Raw genomic sequence first — 18,036 nt, 5'->3', positions numbered from 1 at the left:
CTGCCAGCAAGCTACCCCAAATTCATAGCACGCCACATTTAATAATCCTTTTTTATTTGACACGTGTCAAATTGTTCAACGTGACGTGTTAATTTTAACACTTACGGCCCCAGCAAAAGGACATTCCATAGCTACGATATTATTTTCCATTTGCATTTCTTCTGCACCGGCTTGCCAGTATCGATAAACCCAGTGGACGCATGTTAAAACCAAACTGTTCTTATTTTCTTACAGGGACAGAGACCACCATTTAAAAACCTTCAAATCTGTGGTGCCTGCCAGCAAGCTGGTCGACTGGCTTCTTTCACAGGTACGGTGAACACACACCAACACACACCGCCGTGGAGAGCCTCCAAGCGCTACACCCCATTCTGTCAGTGGGGTGAAGAGAAACCCGAGGCTAAACAGATGACACGCTTGATTGTGACTGTGCGTCATTCTGTCTCCCAGGGAGACTGTTCCACACGGGAAGATGCGGTGACGTTGGGGGTGGAACTGTGCAACAATGGCTTCATGCACCACGGTGAGTACACAACATACATGTCACCGGTCATTTTTCCCTGGGTCATGTAGCACACTTGGCCTGTTGCATGATCCGTTTTTCATCAGGCTTGTACAGCTTAAAGCAGCCTGAAATCCCTTGTGAGAACCAGTAAAATATCCTTCATTTCTCTAAAATGGTACTCCAAAGTGTAGTTTAACGGGCATACGATGCTTTAATACAAAATGGGCAAAAATTATATAATTTAGCACCAATATCATAGAAAATATTAGATACTTTTGCACAGTATTGTGTGGTATGAAACTGTAGGTTCACTTCATCACCCATTGCTGAGAGGTGAGTAAAATCGAGCACACTGCCATACAATCTTCATGGACAAACATTAGCAGTAGAATGGGCCGTACTGAAAAGGGTTCATCGGATGCCACCTTTCCAACAGGTCCATTTTTCCTGCTCTGCTAGTGCTGCTGAAAGTGCTGTCTCGGAGTGGTAGGCCACAGTAGCTCACAGAACGGGAACGCTGACTGCTAAAGCACGTAATGCGTAAAACCCCTTTGTCCTTGGTTGCAACACCCCTTTTCGAGTTAGAAATTGGAAGCTACATCAGCATAATAACTGTTTTCTGGATCTTCATGGAATGAGTTTCCTTAGCTACACAGCCGGCCACAAGCCTAAGATCACGTCAGGAGTGTAATGCTTGCCGCCATTGGGCTCTGGAGCAGTGGAAACACGTTCTCTTGAGTGATGAATCATTCTTTACCATCTGGCAGTCTGATGGACAAATCTGGGTTTGGCGGATGCCAGGAGAACGCTACCTGCCCCAGGGTTTACACTCACATTTTCAAAGATCCTGTGCTTCCAACTTTGTGGCAACAGTTTGAAGGCCCTTTCCTGTTTCAGCATGACAATGCCCCCATACACAAAGCATGGCCCAAACTGAAATGATTTGTATGCATCAGTGTGTAAGAACTTGACGGGCATGCACGGCCTTTACTTCGAACCCGTCAAACACCACTGGGATGAATCGGAACGCCGAAAGCGAGCCAGGCTTAATCATCCGACCTCAGTGCCCAACCTCACTAATGCTGTTGTGGTTGAATGGAAGCCAATCTTTTCCAGAAGTGTTAAGGAGACATTGAACAAGCAGGTGTCCACACACTCTTGGCCATGTAGTATAGCTATATTGATCAAATGAATATATCCTCATTACCACAACAGTTATTAATATAAAAGCCATGTGACTCCTGCACATGGAATGGCTTGTAAAATAGTCATATTTAGAGAATCTGTATGGTGTCGGACAAGTGTACAGGTTTCTGGGGTTTAAGAAGCTACTGATCACTATACTGACAGAAAACAACAACTCATATGAGGTTTATTTGTAGGGGCTGCAAAGGATGCCGTTCTGGTTCGTTCGTTGCATTGTTACCAACCATGGGTCTTAAGCAATAGGAATCAAATGAATTCAAGACCACATACTTTAACAATTATTCAATGAACTAAAATAAACTCTACTGACCCACTGTATCCTCCTCAGAGAGGAAATGACACCAGATACCCCATGGAATTAAATTATTAGTGCTTAACTTTGGCCAAAACAATTAAACAAAAGAAAGGAAACCATTCAGGAATGATTAAACACAATACTAGGAGCGTATATTTGGTCTTAGTTCATTCATCCAGCCAACCATTCCACACAACAGTTGTAAAACTAAACAGAACGCATGCAACAGCCTTTTTGTGGGCAATCTGAACATGACAGTTTATATTATTTTTGTTTGTGTCCCTCTCTTGAGAGGTGAACATTTCCTGACCACTATACTGATTATCATCACACTGTGCTTGTTGGTGCCTGACAGTCTTAATCACAGTTCACCCTTTCCCATTACATTACATTTGTGATGGCTTTTGTTGTACTTAACGCTCTCCAATACAGCTGGGTACCATTGTCCCTGATATCACAGCTCTTTACTGACAGACCGGTGGACAGAGTGGTTGACCAGCAGAAATCTAGACAGGCAGGCAGGCGGACAAAACTCACCCATCATAGTCATCACCCCCACCACCCATCAACCATTGCTGGTACAATACAATAGCGTGGCATCAGCGAGGCATCAGCGTCCAGCTGCCTGTCAAGCCCACAGTGCACTGCCCAGTCATGGAACCACTGGGGAAGCAGTTTTCTGTGGAAACACTCAGACAGACAGGATGAGACAGAAGAACAGAGTGTCCTTCCAGCATGGCAATGAAAACACTGAGGAGTAGCACAATGACTGACTTTTGTTGAGTAACACGCACACTCACTGTCTTTCTTACATACACACACACGCGCGCACACACATACCACAAACACAGTCCCTTTTTCGTGAATGACAGGGGATTACCATCTAAGTGAAAGGAACAACAGAACGGGTTGGGAAAGATGTGTTTCAATATTTGATGTTTCCTGTTGTATTTCTGTGTGTATGTGTATATGTTTATTTATATATGTGTGTGTGTGTGTGTGTGTGTGTGTATACACACATCTTTGGAAAAAATTTAGAGACCACTGCACCTTTTTCTTTCCTCTCCAAAAAAGTTGAAAAGGAAGGTTTTGAGTGAGGAACAGAAGGGTTAAAATTAAGAGACCACTGCCAATTGAACCCTTCTGTCTTTTGGAAAGGAAAGAAAAAGATGCAGTGGTCTTCATTTTTCCCGGAGCTGTATATATACAGTGAACAAAATTATAAACGCAACACTTTTATTTTTTCCCCCATGCCTAAGGCACACTTGTGCAATAATCATGCTGTCTAATCAGCATCTTGATATGTCACACCTGTGAGGTGGATGGATTATCTCGGCAAAGGAGAAGTGCTCACTAACACAGATTTAGACAGATTTGTGAACAATATTTGAGAGAAATAGGCCTTTTGTGTACATAGAGAAAGTCTTAGATCTTTGAGTTCAGCTCCTGATAAATGGGGGCCAAAACCAAAGTGTGCCGTTTAGACTTTGTATGTGCCCTACTAGTAGGGTGGCTACTTTGAAGAAACTAGAATATAAGACACGTTTTCAGTTATTTCACACCTTTTTGTTAAGTACATAATTCCACATGTGTTCATTAATAGTTTTGATGCCTTCAGTGAGAATCTACAATGTAAATAGTCATGAAAATAAAGTAAACCCATTGAATGAGAAAGTGTGTCCAAACTTTTGGCCTGTACTGTATATATATGTGAATATGTGTATATATATATATACGTGTGTGTGTGTATATATATGTATGTGTGTGTGTATATATATATATATGTTTGTGTGTATATACAGTATCTCACAAAAGTGAGTACACCCCTCACATTTTTACAAATATTTTATTATATCTGTCAACACAGAAGAAATGACACTTTGCTACAAAGTGAAGTAGTGAGTGTACAGCTTGTATAACAGTGTAAATCTGCTGTCCCCTCAAAATAAATCAACACACAGCCATTAATGTCTAAACCACTGGCAACAAAAGTGAGTACCCCCCTAAGTGAAAATGTCTACATTGGGCCCAATTAGACATTTTCCCTTCCCGGTGTCATGTGACTCGTTAGTGTTACAAGGTCTCAGGTGTGAATGGGGAGCAGGTGTGTTAAATTTGGTTTTATCGCTCTCACACTCCCTCATACTGGTAACTGGAGGTTCAACATGGAACCTCATTGCAAAGAACTCTCTGAGGATCTGAAAAAAGAATTGTTGCTCTACATAAAGTTGGCCTAGGCTATAAGAAGATTGCCAAGACCCTGAAACTGAGCTGCAGCACCGTGGCCAAGACCATACAGCGGGTTAACAGGACAGGTTCCACTCAGAACATGCTCAGCGTCTTATCTAGAGGTTGTGTTTGGGAAATAGACGTGTGAGTGCTGCCAGCATTGCTGGAGTGGTTGAAGGGGTGGGGGGTCAGCCTGTCAGGGCTCAGACCAAATTGATCTGCATATTTGTTGTCCCAGAAGGAAGCCTCTTCTAAAGATGATGCACACAAAAGCCCACAAACAGTTTGCTGAAGACAAGCAGACTAAGGACATGGATTACTGGAACCATGTCCTGTGGTCTGATGAGACCAAGATAAACGCATTTGGTTCAGATGGTGTCAAGTGTGGGTGGTGGCAACCAGGTGAGGAGTACAAAGACAAGTGTGTCTTGCCTACAGTCAAGCATGATGGTGGGAGTGTCATGGTCTGGGGCTGCATGAGTGCTGCCGGCACTGGGGTGCTACAGTTCATTGAGGGAACCATGAATGCCAACATGTACTGTGACATACTGAAGCAGAGCATGATCCCCTCTGTTCGGATACTGGGACGCAGGGCAGTATTCCAACATGATAACGAACACAAACACACCTCCAAGACGACCACTGCCTTGCTAAAGAAGCTGATGGTAAAGGTGATGGACTGGCCAAGCATGTCTCCAGACCTAAACCCTATTGAGCATCTGTGGGGCATCCTCAAACCGAAGGTGGAGGAGCGCAAGGTCTCTAACATCCACCAGCTCAGTGATGTCGTCATGGAGGAGTAGAAGAGGACTCCAGTGGCAACCTTTGAAGCTCTGGTGAACACCCATTAATGGGGGTGTGTTGTGTTATTTTGAGTGGACAGCCAATTTACACTGTTATACAAGCTGCACACTCACTACTTTACATTGTAGCAAAGTGTCATTTCTTCAGTGTTGTCACATGAAAAGATATAATCAAATATTTGCGAAAAACTGTGGGGTGTATTGACTTTTGTGAGATACTGTATGTATACACACACACACACACACTATAACTCACATCAAGTCTTTCACCACAGCTTTTAAACTGTCATCTAGTCACTAGACAGCAGCAGTGTACCCCATAGGGAATAGCCTGCTATTTGATCTCAGATGGCGCTCAAAGCTGCTGTGGCCCACATGTGTCTTCTTCCTTTGTCACAGTTCTGGAAAAGAGTGAGTTCAAAGACGAGTCCCAGTTCTTCCGTTTCTATGCCGATGAGGAGATGGAAGGCACCAACTCCAAGAGCAAACAGCTGCAGCGCAGCGACTTCAAGCTCATTGAGAACATCCTGGCCAAGTCCCTGGTGGTAAGCGTTTGCAAACACACACATACACACACACGCACGTGCCAATTCATGTATGCAGTGCACGCAGATGTATGAAGCTATATACAGGCACGAAACACACACAAACAAGGCAACAGTACAGCGAACATGTGATACCCCACTGATAATGTGACCCGTCCTTTGGGTCAGTCATTCACATTATTCAAGCTTGTGTCGCATGAACCTGTGATAGAGGGGAAATCCTAGTTTGGTATGTGATCGTGACAGCGCTGTATGCTTTAGTCTGTAATCCATTGCCTGGTTTGTCTGCCACGCTGTGTTCCTTAGATGAGTTGTCTTCCCTAGAGGCCTGGGCATGATTGAAAACAGCCACGTTTCCGTCCTCTATCCCGCGGGACGGAGCCTGTGTATGTACGTGATGTGTGTGTGGAAGAAGACGTTAACCACATCTGGATGTTGACATAGCGCACCACTTGGAGGCGTGTCGCTCCCTTCATTGTCTGTTGCAGCTCAAAACGGCTCCTCGGTTATGGCTTTGAAGGCAGTGTGTTTGTGCGTACGGGTGTGCGTGTGGCGAGGGGCAGTAATGCACCCACCGGCCATCCTGCTCGTTACTGTCGCTGTACCACAGTGTGTAGAAGATCCAGACACGGTCGGGAGGTTTAGTGGTTGTTCGACCTGAACATTGGCAGACGCGTGATGTAAGAACATTTGACTTTGGTATAATTGTGGGTGCCGTACGCGGTTGTTCCAGTATTTAAGAGAATGGTGTGATAAACAAAACACATCCGGTGAGTATTGCCGCAGAAGGATCTTTTTGAGAAGTGGGTGTTGATAATGGTTGATCCCGTGGTGGAATTCAACGCGTATCCAACACATGGGACTCCTGCCCGTCGGCCATATTGGGTGGCAACCTTTTGCACAGATTGACAACGCAACCCTGTAGGCCCAAATGCTGTGCGTCTCGCCAACTGACAAATGAATTCACCGCATGCACCGGTCGCGTAGAGAAACAGGTGCATTCTGGAAACTCAACATGGTGCCGAGGCTGTTGATAAAAGACGTAATGGTCAATATTAAGCTGACAGACTAGGACCTTAGACTAGGACCATAACTCGACGGTGTCACCAGCTCCCGGGTGGATGGGAGTCCTTATGGGCAAAGCTAGCTGAGGTTTTCAGGTCAATAAGCGTGCCCTTACAAGCCTTGACCCATGTGACTTCATGGTTGGAGGAGCGGTGTGGAATAACGCTAAATGACGTGGCACAGATGCCGATGAGGAACTTGTTGGGAGTTGCTGCGTTGAGACCGGGCCAAAGATAAAAGTTGGTGTGATGAAACTGGGATAGGGAGAAATGGGGGTTTAAAAAACGCACTTGTCTTTTTTCTGGTCTGGGGTGATCTGAAGAAGACGCTTCCTATACGTGAGCTGCAGTTAGACCTCATTTACAACACTTCAGTGTGTTTAGAGGCCGAGTACAAAGCTCTCCAAGGCCTGCCAGACACTGGTCTCTGACCTTCTGAACCATCTATTCCTTGAGTGAACATGTTTTTTCTACGATGTGGCCCTCCATGAACTCTGAAGAAAAGTCTCATTTAGTTCTTGGAAAAAAACGACAGTCCGTGGCAGAAAAGAATGTGGAGGTGTCTGTTTTACTGTGATGTTGTTTTGGTTTATCTGAGACAGTCTTACTTGTGAGTGCAACTTTCTGGCTCCCCGTCTCATTCTCTCTGTCTCCCTTAATCTGGAAACGCTCTCCCTCCTTCACTCCTCACATTCTTTTTATGAATCTGCCTTTATCTGTCTCCTTAACTAGCATTCTGCATCCCTGTCACTCTTGCCCCCTTCGGCCTCGATCCCTCCCTCTCTTAATGCTTCGACGCGGTGCAGCTCACCAACGTGACATTTACTGTACAACAGGTGTTGGAACACTTCAAAGGTTGAACCCCCCCTAAGAAAAGGAAGAAAAAAATAGTCCCTGCATTGAGCTGTACTGTGACCGGCTAACACAAATGCATTCGCTCTCCCAGCAATTCTCCAGGAAAAAGAATGAGGATGTAGAAATGTTCTGTTTTGCTGGGAGTCACCCCATTTCTGATGATTATCTCTAATGCTAATCTTTCCCAGTTCCTACAGCCATGACTGAAGTGATAGATCAACACACTTAGCCTTTCTACTGTTAGCAAGTCTCCTAGAGCAGACTTTAGTGATAGCCATCTTATCACTACTCTGCAGCAGGGGAATAACCCCGACTGGGAGATTGCAGATGCTTGCATTAGTGCTAAATAGAGAAATAATCCCAAATAAACTCAGACCGGTCCTAGGTATCTGACCTAGGTCTGTTGCCGTTGCCTCTCTAAGCTCTGTGGTCGGCGCTGTATTGATCGTTTCTCCATCCTAGATCCACCCTGAGGAGGAAGACTACGGCTTCGAGATGGAGGAGAAAAACAAGGCCATTGTGGTGAAGTCTGTCACCAGGGGCTCCCACGCCGAGGTGAGGAGTACACATGCATATACAGTTGTTGTGCTGCTTCCTCCTTGCTGACAGAGCCCATTAGTCCCAGTGATTCACACGGCGGTGGTGTTGTCACTCTGCCTTTCCCTCTCCGGAGGGGCTCTATTCTCAGATCAGCCCTATTAGACATGCCTGCTCACATTCTCCTTGCTGCCAGTACAATAAACAACGGCACATCCCAGCTGTTTGTGTGTGCGTGCGGGCCTGAACACGTCTGTCTGTCTGCCTGCCTGTTTGGCTGCCTGTCTGTCTGGCTGTTTGTCTGTAGCCCTCATGAGAGGCCAGCATGCTATCTCTACTCTCTGTCTTTCCTCAGTCAACCTGTCAGTGTCTTGGTGTCTGTTTGAAGAGTTGAATCGAATGGACTAGTCTTGCAAGGGAATAGATATGTTCAACAAGCCATTACATTCCCTAAGGCTGGCAGTTGCACCCTAAACCCCACAATAATAACTAACGGTTATCCCCTAAAGCCTGCATTTTGACCCTTATCCCTGCAGTTGTCCCCTAAAGCCTGCATTTTGACCCTTATCCGTACGTTTATCCCCTAAAGCCTGCATTTTGACCCTTATCCCTGCAGTTGTCCTCTAAGTCCTAGTACTCACACTACCCTTGTTTCTTGTCCCCTCCATCTAATTGCTTGCCCATACTTGCTCGCTTTTTCCATTCCAGAGAGGTGTGTGTGGGTGGGTGTGTGTGTGTGTGATGTAATTTAGGCCCAGATGATTTTATTCCAAGCCCCCCCCGCCCCAAAAAAATATATATACGTAAATATAAACAAACACACATGACCAGAAACGTCACGGTTCAATATACATTAATGACCCAGAAATGACTGGCAGATGCTGTCTTCATTAAAATGCATATATATTTTATTATTACTTAATGCTTTCCGTCTGGAATTTTAAGAAGTTAAACCTGGTTGTAAATTGTTCACACAGAATTTTTCATTTGAAAACCGTATGTCCCAGAATGAGGTAGCATTAGATCCTGGTGTTATCGTCCTCTCCTTGCCCTCCAGATGGCGGGGCTACAGCCGGGCAGGAAAATCTTCACCATCAATGAGGACCTGGTGTTTCTCAGGCCCTTCCATGAGGTGGAGACCATGATCAGCCAGGCCTTCTGCATCCGCCGCTCCTTACGCCTGCTGGTCAATACCAAGGCCAAGGAGTAAGTCGGAGTCGCAATCCAGCCATGTTGTATGAACACATACGCGCACACACTTTTTTTATTTCACACACTTTACGCAGACGTTCTCCGTAAAATACAGCAGACAGATCATTTAAAAGCTGTGTTATTACATTTAATTTGCTTACAATCTGTCCATAACTAGACACAGACTCAGTGTTTAGCCAGTCTCTGATCACAAAGTTGTTGATCCAGGATTGTGAAGATTCCAGACACTCCAGATGCCCTGTCCTTCAAACTCTGTGGCTCCGCCCCCCCCCACGTCCATGCTGTAAGGAGAGGTGAGTACGAGCCACCCTGAGTTACTCAGCTGTGAACTGGAACATCCCAAAATCCCCAGTCTTGGAGTTACAGAATAAAGTAATGTTACCTGCCAGCCACACATCTGTCAGCTTCAGTTCCCTTTTCCTGAGGCTTGGGTTTTTAGGACCAGATGTTCACCAGGCTTGGGATAACAGCTTACCTCCTCTATGAAAACACCTGGGCCGCGTTCTTATGGTCTTTTGCCTGTTAATCAGATGTTCACACTGTATTATGTCTTGACCCCAGATTCTTAACTTCAATTGAATAAAATACATGAAGGCTAGATAAATATGTTGCGCTAATATTTAATGTTTGGGTATGTTTCTTTAAAATGTTGGTGAAGAAAAACACTATTTGAATAGTCAATCTGTAAATACTTTACAGACAATCAATAACATTTCAATTAACTATCTAACACTTAAGGTTTAACCCCAACCTTAACCCTCATCCTAACCCTATACTGAACCCTTTCTCTAACCTTTACATTAACCCTAATTCTAACCCTTACAAACATATACCTTGCTTTTGATTGTTTGTCAATAGTATGAATGTCTGTAGAGTGACTACAGATGCTCATTTTGACTGTCCATATAAAGTGTAACCATAGCAACCCCGACAAAGCCATCTCTAAATGTGACCCCTGACCCCTGTTTGATTCCAGGGTCAGAGGCGGCATCAGCGGGCCTCCAGCCAGGTCAGTGTATCCTAAAGGTGAATGGCAGCAGTATGAACCACAGTGACTACCAGGAGGTCCTGGAGCACTTCTCCTCCCACCACAACCAACAGGAGCACCCTGACATGGTGAGAGACAGTCTGGACCATCCTGAAACCTATGTTGGTTTATTAATATCTAAGCAATGTTGGGTGAACGTTGAAGATAGTCAGATTCAACCGCAATGGTGTACCCGAGCGTTTTTCGGATCTTGGTCATGGTGACCCTGATGTGTGTGTTTAGTTTTTGCCCTAGCTGATCAGAATAGAAATAGTCTCATGTAGCATTTAAAGGAGGCCCAACTGATTACCTCTCTTCTACCATTGTCAAGTTGTTTTCCATCTACTTAGTTGGTTCTATTCTGTATTGTTACATGCAAGGGTTTTAGTTATTCTTCATCCTCAACTTCTTCAAATCTTTAAAACTACTGTTTACTGTTGAATTGTTTTTCCCTACTGCATCAAATAATGTTGGCTTTATGGAGCTTGAGGCAGTGCAGGATGTAGTGTGGTGCATCCTGCGGTGTTACTCTGGCCTCTCAACGCCGTCCAAACCCCCGCTATGTTGAAGTTGATCTTGGCTCATCCTGTCCGATACCCAACCTTGTTGAGGTTCACCCTGGTTTCACTTGGTCCAATCCTCTCAGCTCAGCAAAGCTGCTCTGTTTGGACCTATTCTTAATGTCTCTGTTCATTCATGACTGATTCATTGCCAGTGTGTTTCCTGTACCAGTGCCATGTTCTGTGACTCGATGCCAGTGAATCACACACAGGCCCCAGGCATAAGCCATATAAGCGCTCTCTTCTGACTGCTGGCTGCTAGAAGGCCCTTGACAAAAAAAGCCAAATATGTTTTGGAAGTCAATTGGGGGTATTTAAGCATAGTAAAATGCCTCTGTCATTTGGCTGTTCATCGGCAGTTTTTCTTACTTCATTCCACAAGACTTAGAGGTGGTGGACTTGCTGCGGCACCCTGGTTAATTTATAATGCACTAAACTGTTTTGCTGTGCGCTAGAAGGGAGCAACCAAATCTCACATAGGGCCTCTTAAAAGCCTTTGAAGGCCATGCACACATACACACATATATATATATATATATATATACACACACACGCACGTGCACACACACGTACGCAGACAAACCCCCACCTCTTGTGTTTGACCCCCTGACGTCTGTCCTGTCAGTGCCAGTGGGTGTACCGTACATTTGACGACGTGGCGGAGGAAGACGGCGGGTTATTTAGTGCGTGCCCGGCAGAGAATGGCTCCGACCCGGAGGAGAACGGCAGGAATGGGACAGGTGTGTAGTGTACCTCACCACCGTTAGTGTGGGACAGTGGAACAATGGTCCAGTACGGTAACATCACATTACCGTAGCTGTGGGGTTTTTTGCCCGTCCGTCCGAAATGTGTAATAAACGCGTAAAACACCTTGCCTGTGCTCGGTCTAGACTATAGTGGGAGCCTGAACAGGCTTTCCGTGTCCGATGAGCCGGTGTCCCTGGTGAACATGATGGTGGACAACATGCACCTGGAGCACGGCGTGGTCTACGAGTACGTCAGCACCGCCGGCATCAAGAGCCACGTCCTGGAGAAGATGGTGGAGCCCAAGGGCTGCTTCAGCCTTACCGCCAAGGTACAGGAGATTTGCATGATGCTAGCGTTAGCGAGAATTGGGAGGGGATTCATACTCTGCTATTCACTGACTGTTAATGATTCCAAGATCATCAATTATTTCGATGAACTTCAAGACCTGAAGTCAAAGTCAAATAAAACATCAACTCTAACCTGTCAGATCCTGGAGGCCTTTGCCAGCAACGATAGCCATTTTGTGCGTAACTGCAGCCAGCTGATCTCACAGAGCGACCGTGTGGTGTCGATGCCTCAGTTTGAGTTCAGGAACATATGTGACACCAAACTGGAAAGCATCCGCCAACGAATCAGAAGCTACCAGCAGGTAGGTCTATCTCTTGCTCCTTCTCTCTCTTTATCCAAGACAAACTGCAGGCACACACACACGTTATTATTAAGAGAAATCACTTTGGACTGTAAATGTAGGGCTTTTACATCAGCTGTGTGCCTGGTCCCTTCCAGTTTGCCCTGGAGCTGAGGAACAAGGCGTGCCCTACCTTCAAATCGGCCGGAGCGCAGCCTCACCCGTTGGGCTGCATGGACTTTGTGCCCACTAACTGCCACATCAACTTGATGCAGGTGTCCAACCCCAAGACCACCACAGCCACTGGCCGGGCCTTCAGTATCCGCTTCGGACGCAAGAACTCCTTTTTCGGCCTGGACCCCGACCAAGGTGAGGCTAGCAGACAATAGATGTGTGCGTACGTGTGTGTTTTTATGTTTTTGTTTAATATCGCCTAACTATGAGACCGAAGTAAAACTCTGAAATGTTAGAGTCTGTGTCTGGCCCTATTTTTGTGAAGGCAGTTGCTTGATATTCAGGTGGGACGGAGTGTTCCGCCCAGCTCATCCGAATGTAAATGATCACAATAGACCAGTGACCGTTTCTATGGGTCAGGGGTGGAGTGGGCCATGTTCTCCACCAGGCAGGACTACGTGTGTACCGATCTGCACATCTGCCACAATCCATCCTTGACTCTGACTCTCTTAACACCTTCCGACTCCGCCTTAAGCCATTTCTGTTTAAACAAGCCTTCCCATAGCCCCTTTTTTGTTGTATATTTTATTTCTCAGTGTTCTTTGTTTTGCTTGTTTTTGAAAAGCGTCTTTGGGTCATTGAAAAGCGCTATATAAATCCCATGTATTATTATTATTATTATTATTTGTTCCTGAATGCCCACATGGTAAGAACAAACACCTTTATGGGCTCTGGGGGATAATTAAAAGAACAAACATATTTTGAGCCTATTTTCGTCAGACTGCATCACAGTGTTAAAGAACCACTGCTTAGCCATCCATAAGAACTTAGTGTTGAATGGCTTAGCTAAAGTTCCCTTGTTTCGGCTCTCGGCTACCATGTTGTAAAAGCACGAGGCGAATCTGTTTATGTAGACGTTTTTGACAGTGTGCAAGCTAAGTCTTGCATCTCTCTCATCATGTGGTTCTGCTCATGGCAACCTCTTTTAGATGGATTTACTTTTAAGACTTAAAACAAAGACACCATTTAAACAAATAACCCTCTTTGACCAATTAAATCCCGCAGCGCAAATTGCTTTATGAGCTCTTGTGAGGAATCAAACCTCGTATATCAGCCTTGAGGCCCGTGCAGTGACATTTCCCATAGTAAATTAGCAGGAAAGCGGTTGTAATCCCACCACTGTAATTGTCTCCATAGGTCACCCATTAAACCTCTATTAGCCCCAGGCGACACCCCCGCCCCCCACCAAACCCATGCTGACACATGTATATATCTTCTGTGTTTGATGAGTGATTACATCTGAGCACTCCAAGATACTATGCGTGGACTATTCTCCAGAGAAGCACGTGAGGAAAGAGGAAACGGTGATCCCTGGATTATTAGAGGTTTTAGGTAGAGTGGAAACGGAGAGTGGGAGGGACAGATACTATAATATCTTCAGAGAGAGAGACCAAGAGAGAAGTAGAGCTCTTAACAGGTATAGCCATCCACATAATAGGAGAGACGATCTATGTATCTTTATGGACCCATCCAGTCTTCCTCTCTACATTTGTCTGTGTCTTTGGCTGTGCTAGCCTATCATTCAGCCTGTCACCAGATCCATTGTGCCACAGAAACATTCAGGCAGTCGAGCCAAGACGAGCAGGAGCTGGAAGACGTCTGACTGGGGCATTACCATTGGCATTGTTTGACTGTTTCAACCTGCCTCTCATGTCTGCTGCTCACAGTATGATGTGACACGATATGATTTAACATCTGCTCTGCATGCTGAGACATTCACTTTTCGATTCATGTACGATTCTGCACTTGCCCTAAAAACCAAGTATAGGGTTCCCCTCTATTTAATATTACTTTTTTTATCCGCCATTTTGAGTCATTCGGTTATACCTACAACCCTGTCTTGTTGCAGCAATTTCCAACAGACTTGGAAGAGCTGAAGATCCAGTATGTCTTCCTGCTACATATTTTCACCAAGCCATTGTTTTGCTCGGCCAAAACGCATCACCCCATGTTGCTCCCAGACATTGGCACCGCCGAGGCTCCTGGTGGAGCGGAAGGAGGCTTTCTCGGGCTGAACACTTCACAATTTTTTGCCCATCATAGCAACACAGTCACTGTTTGAGGTCATAACTGTGTGAAACTGTGAAATGTTTCCTGAGGTGTTGAGAAAATATCAGCTTTTTAGAGCATTTTATACTGTAGCTTCAGGGTTGCAATGTGCACAAAGTGTGGGCGCTCCTGCCAAATTTGTAAAGTTCAGCTGGCGATTATGGCCTTGCCTCATTGCAACAACTCCACAGCACATTCGGGATTCTTGAAGAACAAGACTAGTCCTCTGATGCTCAACTCGGCAAGCCGCTCTGCTTATCACTCTCAACCAGGAAGTATTCTCTTGTACCACGTGACCAAATGCATCATTGTTTTGGGTGGACAGGCTCATAGTAATGGCTCTAATGGAATGGTGTCAAACATTTCACCCACATGGTGTTCATGTGTTTTAAACCATTCCTTTCATTCCATTCCAGCCAACCCACTGTGGGCACATAGGGTGCACTCCGGGGCCAAAAAAACACAATTGAGCTGGCAAACACCTGACTTATCTCAAGGAGCTGCACCACAACTGACTAGGCAACCCTGTCCGATATCCCTACTTGACATGCGCTCAATTTGCAACGCTTTCTACAGGACCTCTGGACACTGTCTGTATGCCGAGGCCAGGATTCAAACTCCGTTGGAAGAAATGTCAGCCATTTCTTCTTAACTCGCAATGCAGTACGATATAAAAAGATCTGTGATGGGTACTAAGACGTTTCATAGTGGGGTTGTCAAAATGATATTGTGTATGAAGACCGAACATCTGGTTTTTGGCTTCCATTCGAACCATCATTAGCTTTCCTCCTCAATTAGCCTTCCTCCTTAATGAAAAACAATAATGTATTGCGCACGTTTTTTATTACCTCCCTTTGTCTATTCATGTTTCTCCACAGCTAATCTTAACCCAATGTCCCACACTCAACACTGTGTGACCAGCATGGGGGCCCCATCCTATGCCTGCAGCAGCCCAGGGGAGGAGGGGGTGGATGAGGGGGACCTGGAGGGCTCTGGAGAAGGAAGCCCCAACGGTAGACAGCAGCGGGGAAAGGGCCTCAGCTTCCTGCTCAAACAGGAGGACATGGAGACCCAGGACGCCTACATCCGACTCTACAGCCGCCTGGAGATCGCCGTACGAGAGATGAAGCAGTATGTCACACAGATCGATGTGTAAGTATTCCTTTATTAACATCTGGTTTTTGCGGCATGGATTACAAACAGACACGGCCTTGTAACCAATATTAATGGGTTGTACTGTACCGCCATCACTCAGTTTGCGCATTTTTAACAATGTTCTATATTTTAATAAACACCTATGTCACCCATATAATGGTCTTGATAAGAATCTTCTGCATTCCCCTCCCAATCCAGTAAATGTAGAGCAGGTGTTAAAATAAGAGTGTTACCTTGTTAACAACCATTTCCCCTGAAAACAGATTCTGGATTCTCTTTAATAATGTTTCTGCACAGCAGACAAAGTAGAGGAGATGTAATCAATTCCCATTAAGCATTGAGTGAGTGCTTAGTTGGGCATCAGCCATAAAACAAAAGTTCAATACAGTGTGAGATTTGTGCCATGAATAATTCGGACTGTATATCTACTCATTAGATTGTGTACCCTTGCTAAATATCAGCACCTGACTTGTGCTGTATTTGTTCAATTTCATTGTTTAACTCTACTCAAATCACTCCAATAGTTTTAGTACCCAAGTAACACATGTAAGCACAGAGAAAAGTGTTTTAGAATTGCCAAATGATAAATTAGTGTAATTCAGTGTAAATGCATTTTTATTTAATGTAGTCTAATTGTTTACATTGTTCTATTACGATCTCTGTTATTATTCTGATTGAGAATAGAAAGCCAAAATATTAAGAAACCGTTTTCCCCACACAGCCGTCCTTAGGCCTACATCAAACTCTTTTGCCCCTTCCTGCTTGTTTAACAGTGAGAAGATTTAGCAAACAAAGGGCTTCTTAACGGTGTGTGTTTTTCTGTGTAAAAGATTTGTGCGCATATGTCTCCATCATGTCCAGATCATACCTCATTTTCAATGGGTTTTGTCTTTTGTGTGCTGCCGGGGGAAACTGCAGCCTGCTGTCATCCATCACAGAGCCCACCCAGACGCAGGGCAGCGAACCCCCAGCCTACGAGCCCAGCCAGCCGCCATCCTTGGCCGCTGAGGAGGGGGACCAGGACAGGGCGGAGCACGGGGTCATTAAGAGGGTCTGCTTCAAGGTGACTGAGGAAGACCAGGAGGACTCTGGTCACGACACCATGAGCTACAGAGACTCCTACAGGTGAGATCAGAATCACCTACACTCACTACGTACATTTACATCTATGGCAAGTATGACTTAGTCATGTGGTGCCTCTGGTGATACTTACAGACTTCACAAACAGGGATGTTTGTTTACAGAAAGTGTATGTACCTTATATGCATAGAATTGTATTTATGTAAAAAGGAAATTTGTCCAGGACATTTAAATGACTGTTGTGTACCAATTAAATATTGCATCAATCAAATGTATTTCAATCAATCAAATGTGGATTTTTTTTTTGTCCTATTCACGAGGATGTGGTCAAAGTGGATAAACACGTTTAGAAAAACAAAGCAGTGTTGTTGTTCTGTGAGCCAGCTTCATGTGAAATCACCAAGCACAATGATCTTCCCCTATTCTTTTCTTTTCCCGCTAATTCCCGCTGTGATGCGTCGGTTCCCCTTCAACTATCCCAATACATTCCAGATGTTGGGAGTCAACTCACATTTAAAGGAACTTCATCGGGTAGCTGAAAATGAAATGTATCCAGTGACCTTGGTGATGTCACTGTACAAACTCCTCTCCAGCTGGAGTTCTTTCAGATGGTTGTTGGAAGCTGTGGTGGTGTCATTCAGGCGCCAGCCCCCGGTCCCCGCCCACTACCACCCACTAAGAGCAGTGTTTGGCTCCTGGTGAGAGTGCAATATGTAATAGAGGCTAAATTAGTAGCCAGCCTCTCTCTGTCCCTCTTTCTTTGCTCAGTCTGTCATTATATCAACTTAAAACAGCTAGCACAACACCGAGCCAACAGCAACCCACAGTATAGGGCCTAGTGAACTCACTCAGTCTGCATTCACAGTCAGCTCTGCGCTCTGTGTCAAGGCTGCCCAAACCCGGAGTTCAACCATCCAGTAGGTTTTCTTTCCAATCCCAGTTGTAACTAACCTGATTATTGCTTTTTATTCAGTGTATTAGTAGGTATTATTTGAATTAGGTGTGCTAAATTAGGGTTGGAGAAAACCTATAGGAATGGAACAGGGTGGTGTTGAAACCTACAGGTCGGTAGCTCTATAGGAACTGGCTGGTGTTGAAACCTACAGGTCAGTAGCTCTATAGGAACAGGATGGAGTTGAAACCTACAGGTCGGTAGCTCTATAGGAACAGGATGGAGTTGAAACCTACAGGTCGGTAGCTCTATAGGAACAGGATGGAGTTGAAACCTACAGGTCGGTAGCTCTATAGGAACTGGCTGGTGTTGAAACCTACAGGTCGGTAGCTCTATAGGAACAGGATGGAGTT

General features: G+C 45.1%; 1 protein-coding gene across 5 annotated transcripts in view; it reads left to right on the top strand.

Annotated features, from left to right (window-relative positions):
• Window positions 1-18,036, top strand: part of prex1 (phosphatidylinositol-3,4,5-trisphosphate-dependent Rac exchange factor 1) — a 93,389-nt gene that overhangs the window by 61,691 nt on the left and 13,662 nt on the right. For all 5 annotated transcript variants that reach the window (XM_034295833.1, XM_034295834.1, XM_034295831.1 and 2 more), the window contains 13 exons: window positions 235-310; window positions 451-523; window positions 5,438-5,583; window positions 7,965-8,057; window positions 9,097-9,245; window positions 9,459-9,544; window positions 10,228-10,367; window positions 11,464-11,578; window positions 11,729-11,913; window positions 12,073-12,234; window positions 12,372-12,582; window positions 15,375-15,648; window positions 16,570-16,776. In XM_034295833.1, the coding sequence (XP_034151724.1) occupies window positions 235-310; window positions 451-523; window positions 5,438-5,583; window positions 7,965-8,057; window positions 9,097-9,245; window positions 9,459-9,544; window positions 10,228-10,367; window positions 11,464-11,578; window positions 11,729-11,913; window positions 12,073-12,234; window positions 12,372-12,582; window positions 15,375-15,648; window positions 16,570-16,776 (1,917 nt within the window). The remainder of the gene's footprint in view (window positions 1-234; window positions 311-450; window positions 524-5,437; window positions 5,584-7,964; window positions 8,058-9,096; window positions 9,246-9,458; window positions 9,545-10,227; window positions 10,368-11,463; window positions 11,579-11,728; window positions 11,914-12,072; window positions 12,235-12,371; window positions 12,583-15,374; window positions 15,649-16,569; window positions 16,777-18,036) is intronic.

This window comes from Esox lucius, chromosome 12 (genome assembly GCF_011004845.1).
Source record: "Esox lucius isolate fEsoLuc1 chromosome 12, fEsoLuc1.pri, whole genome shotgun sequence".
Taxonomy (NCBI): domain Eukaryota; kingdom Metazoa; phylum Chordata; class Actinopteri; order Esociformes; family Esocidae; genus Esox; species Esox lucius.
The sequence above is the reverse complement of the archived record's forward strand: the minus strand, read 5'-3'. Positions and strand labels throughout refer to the sequence as shown.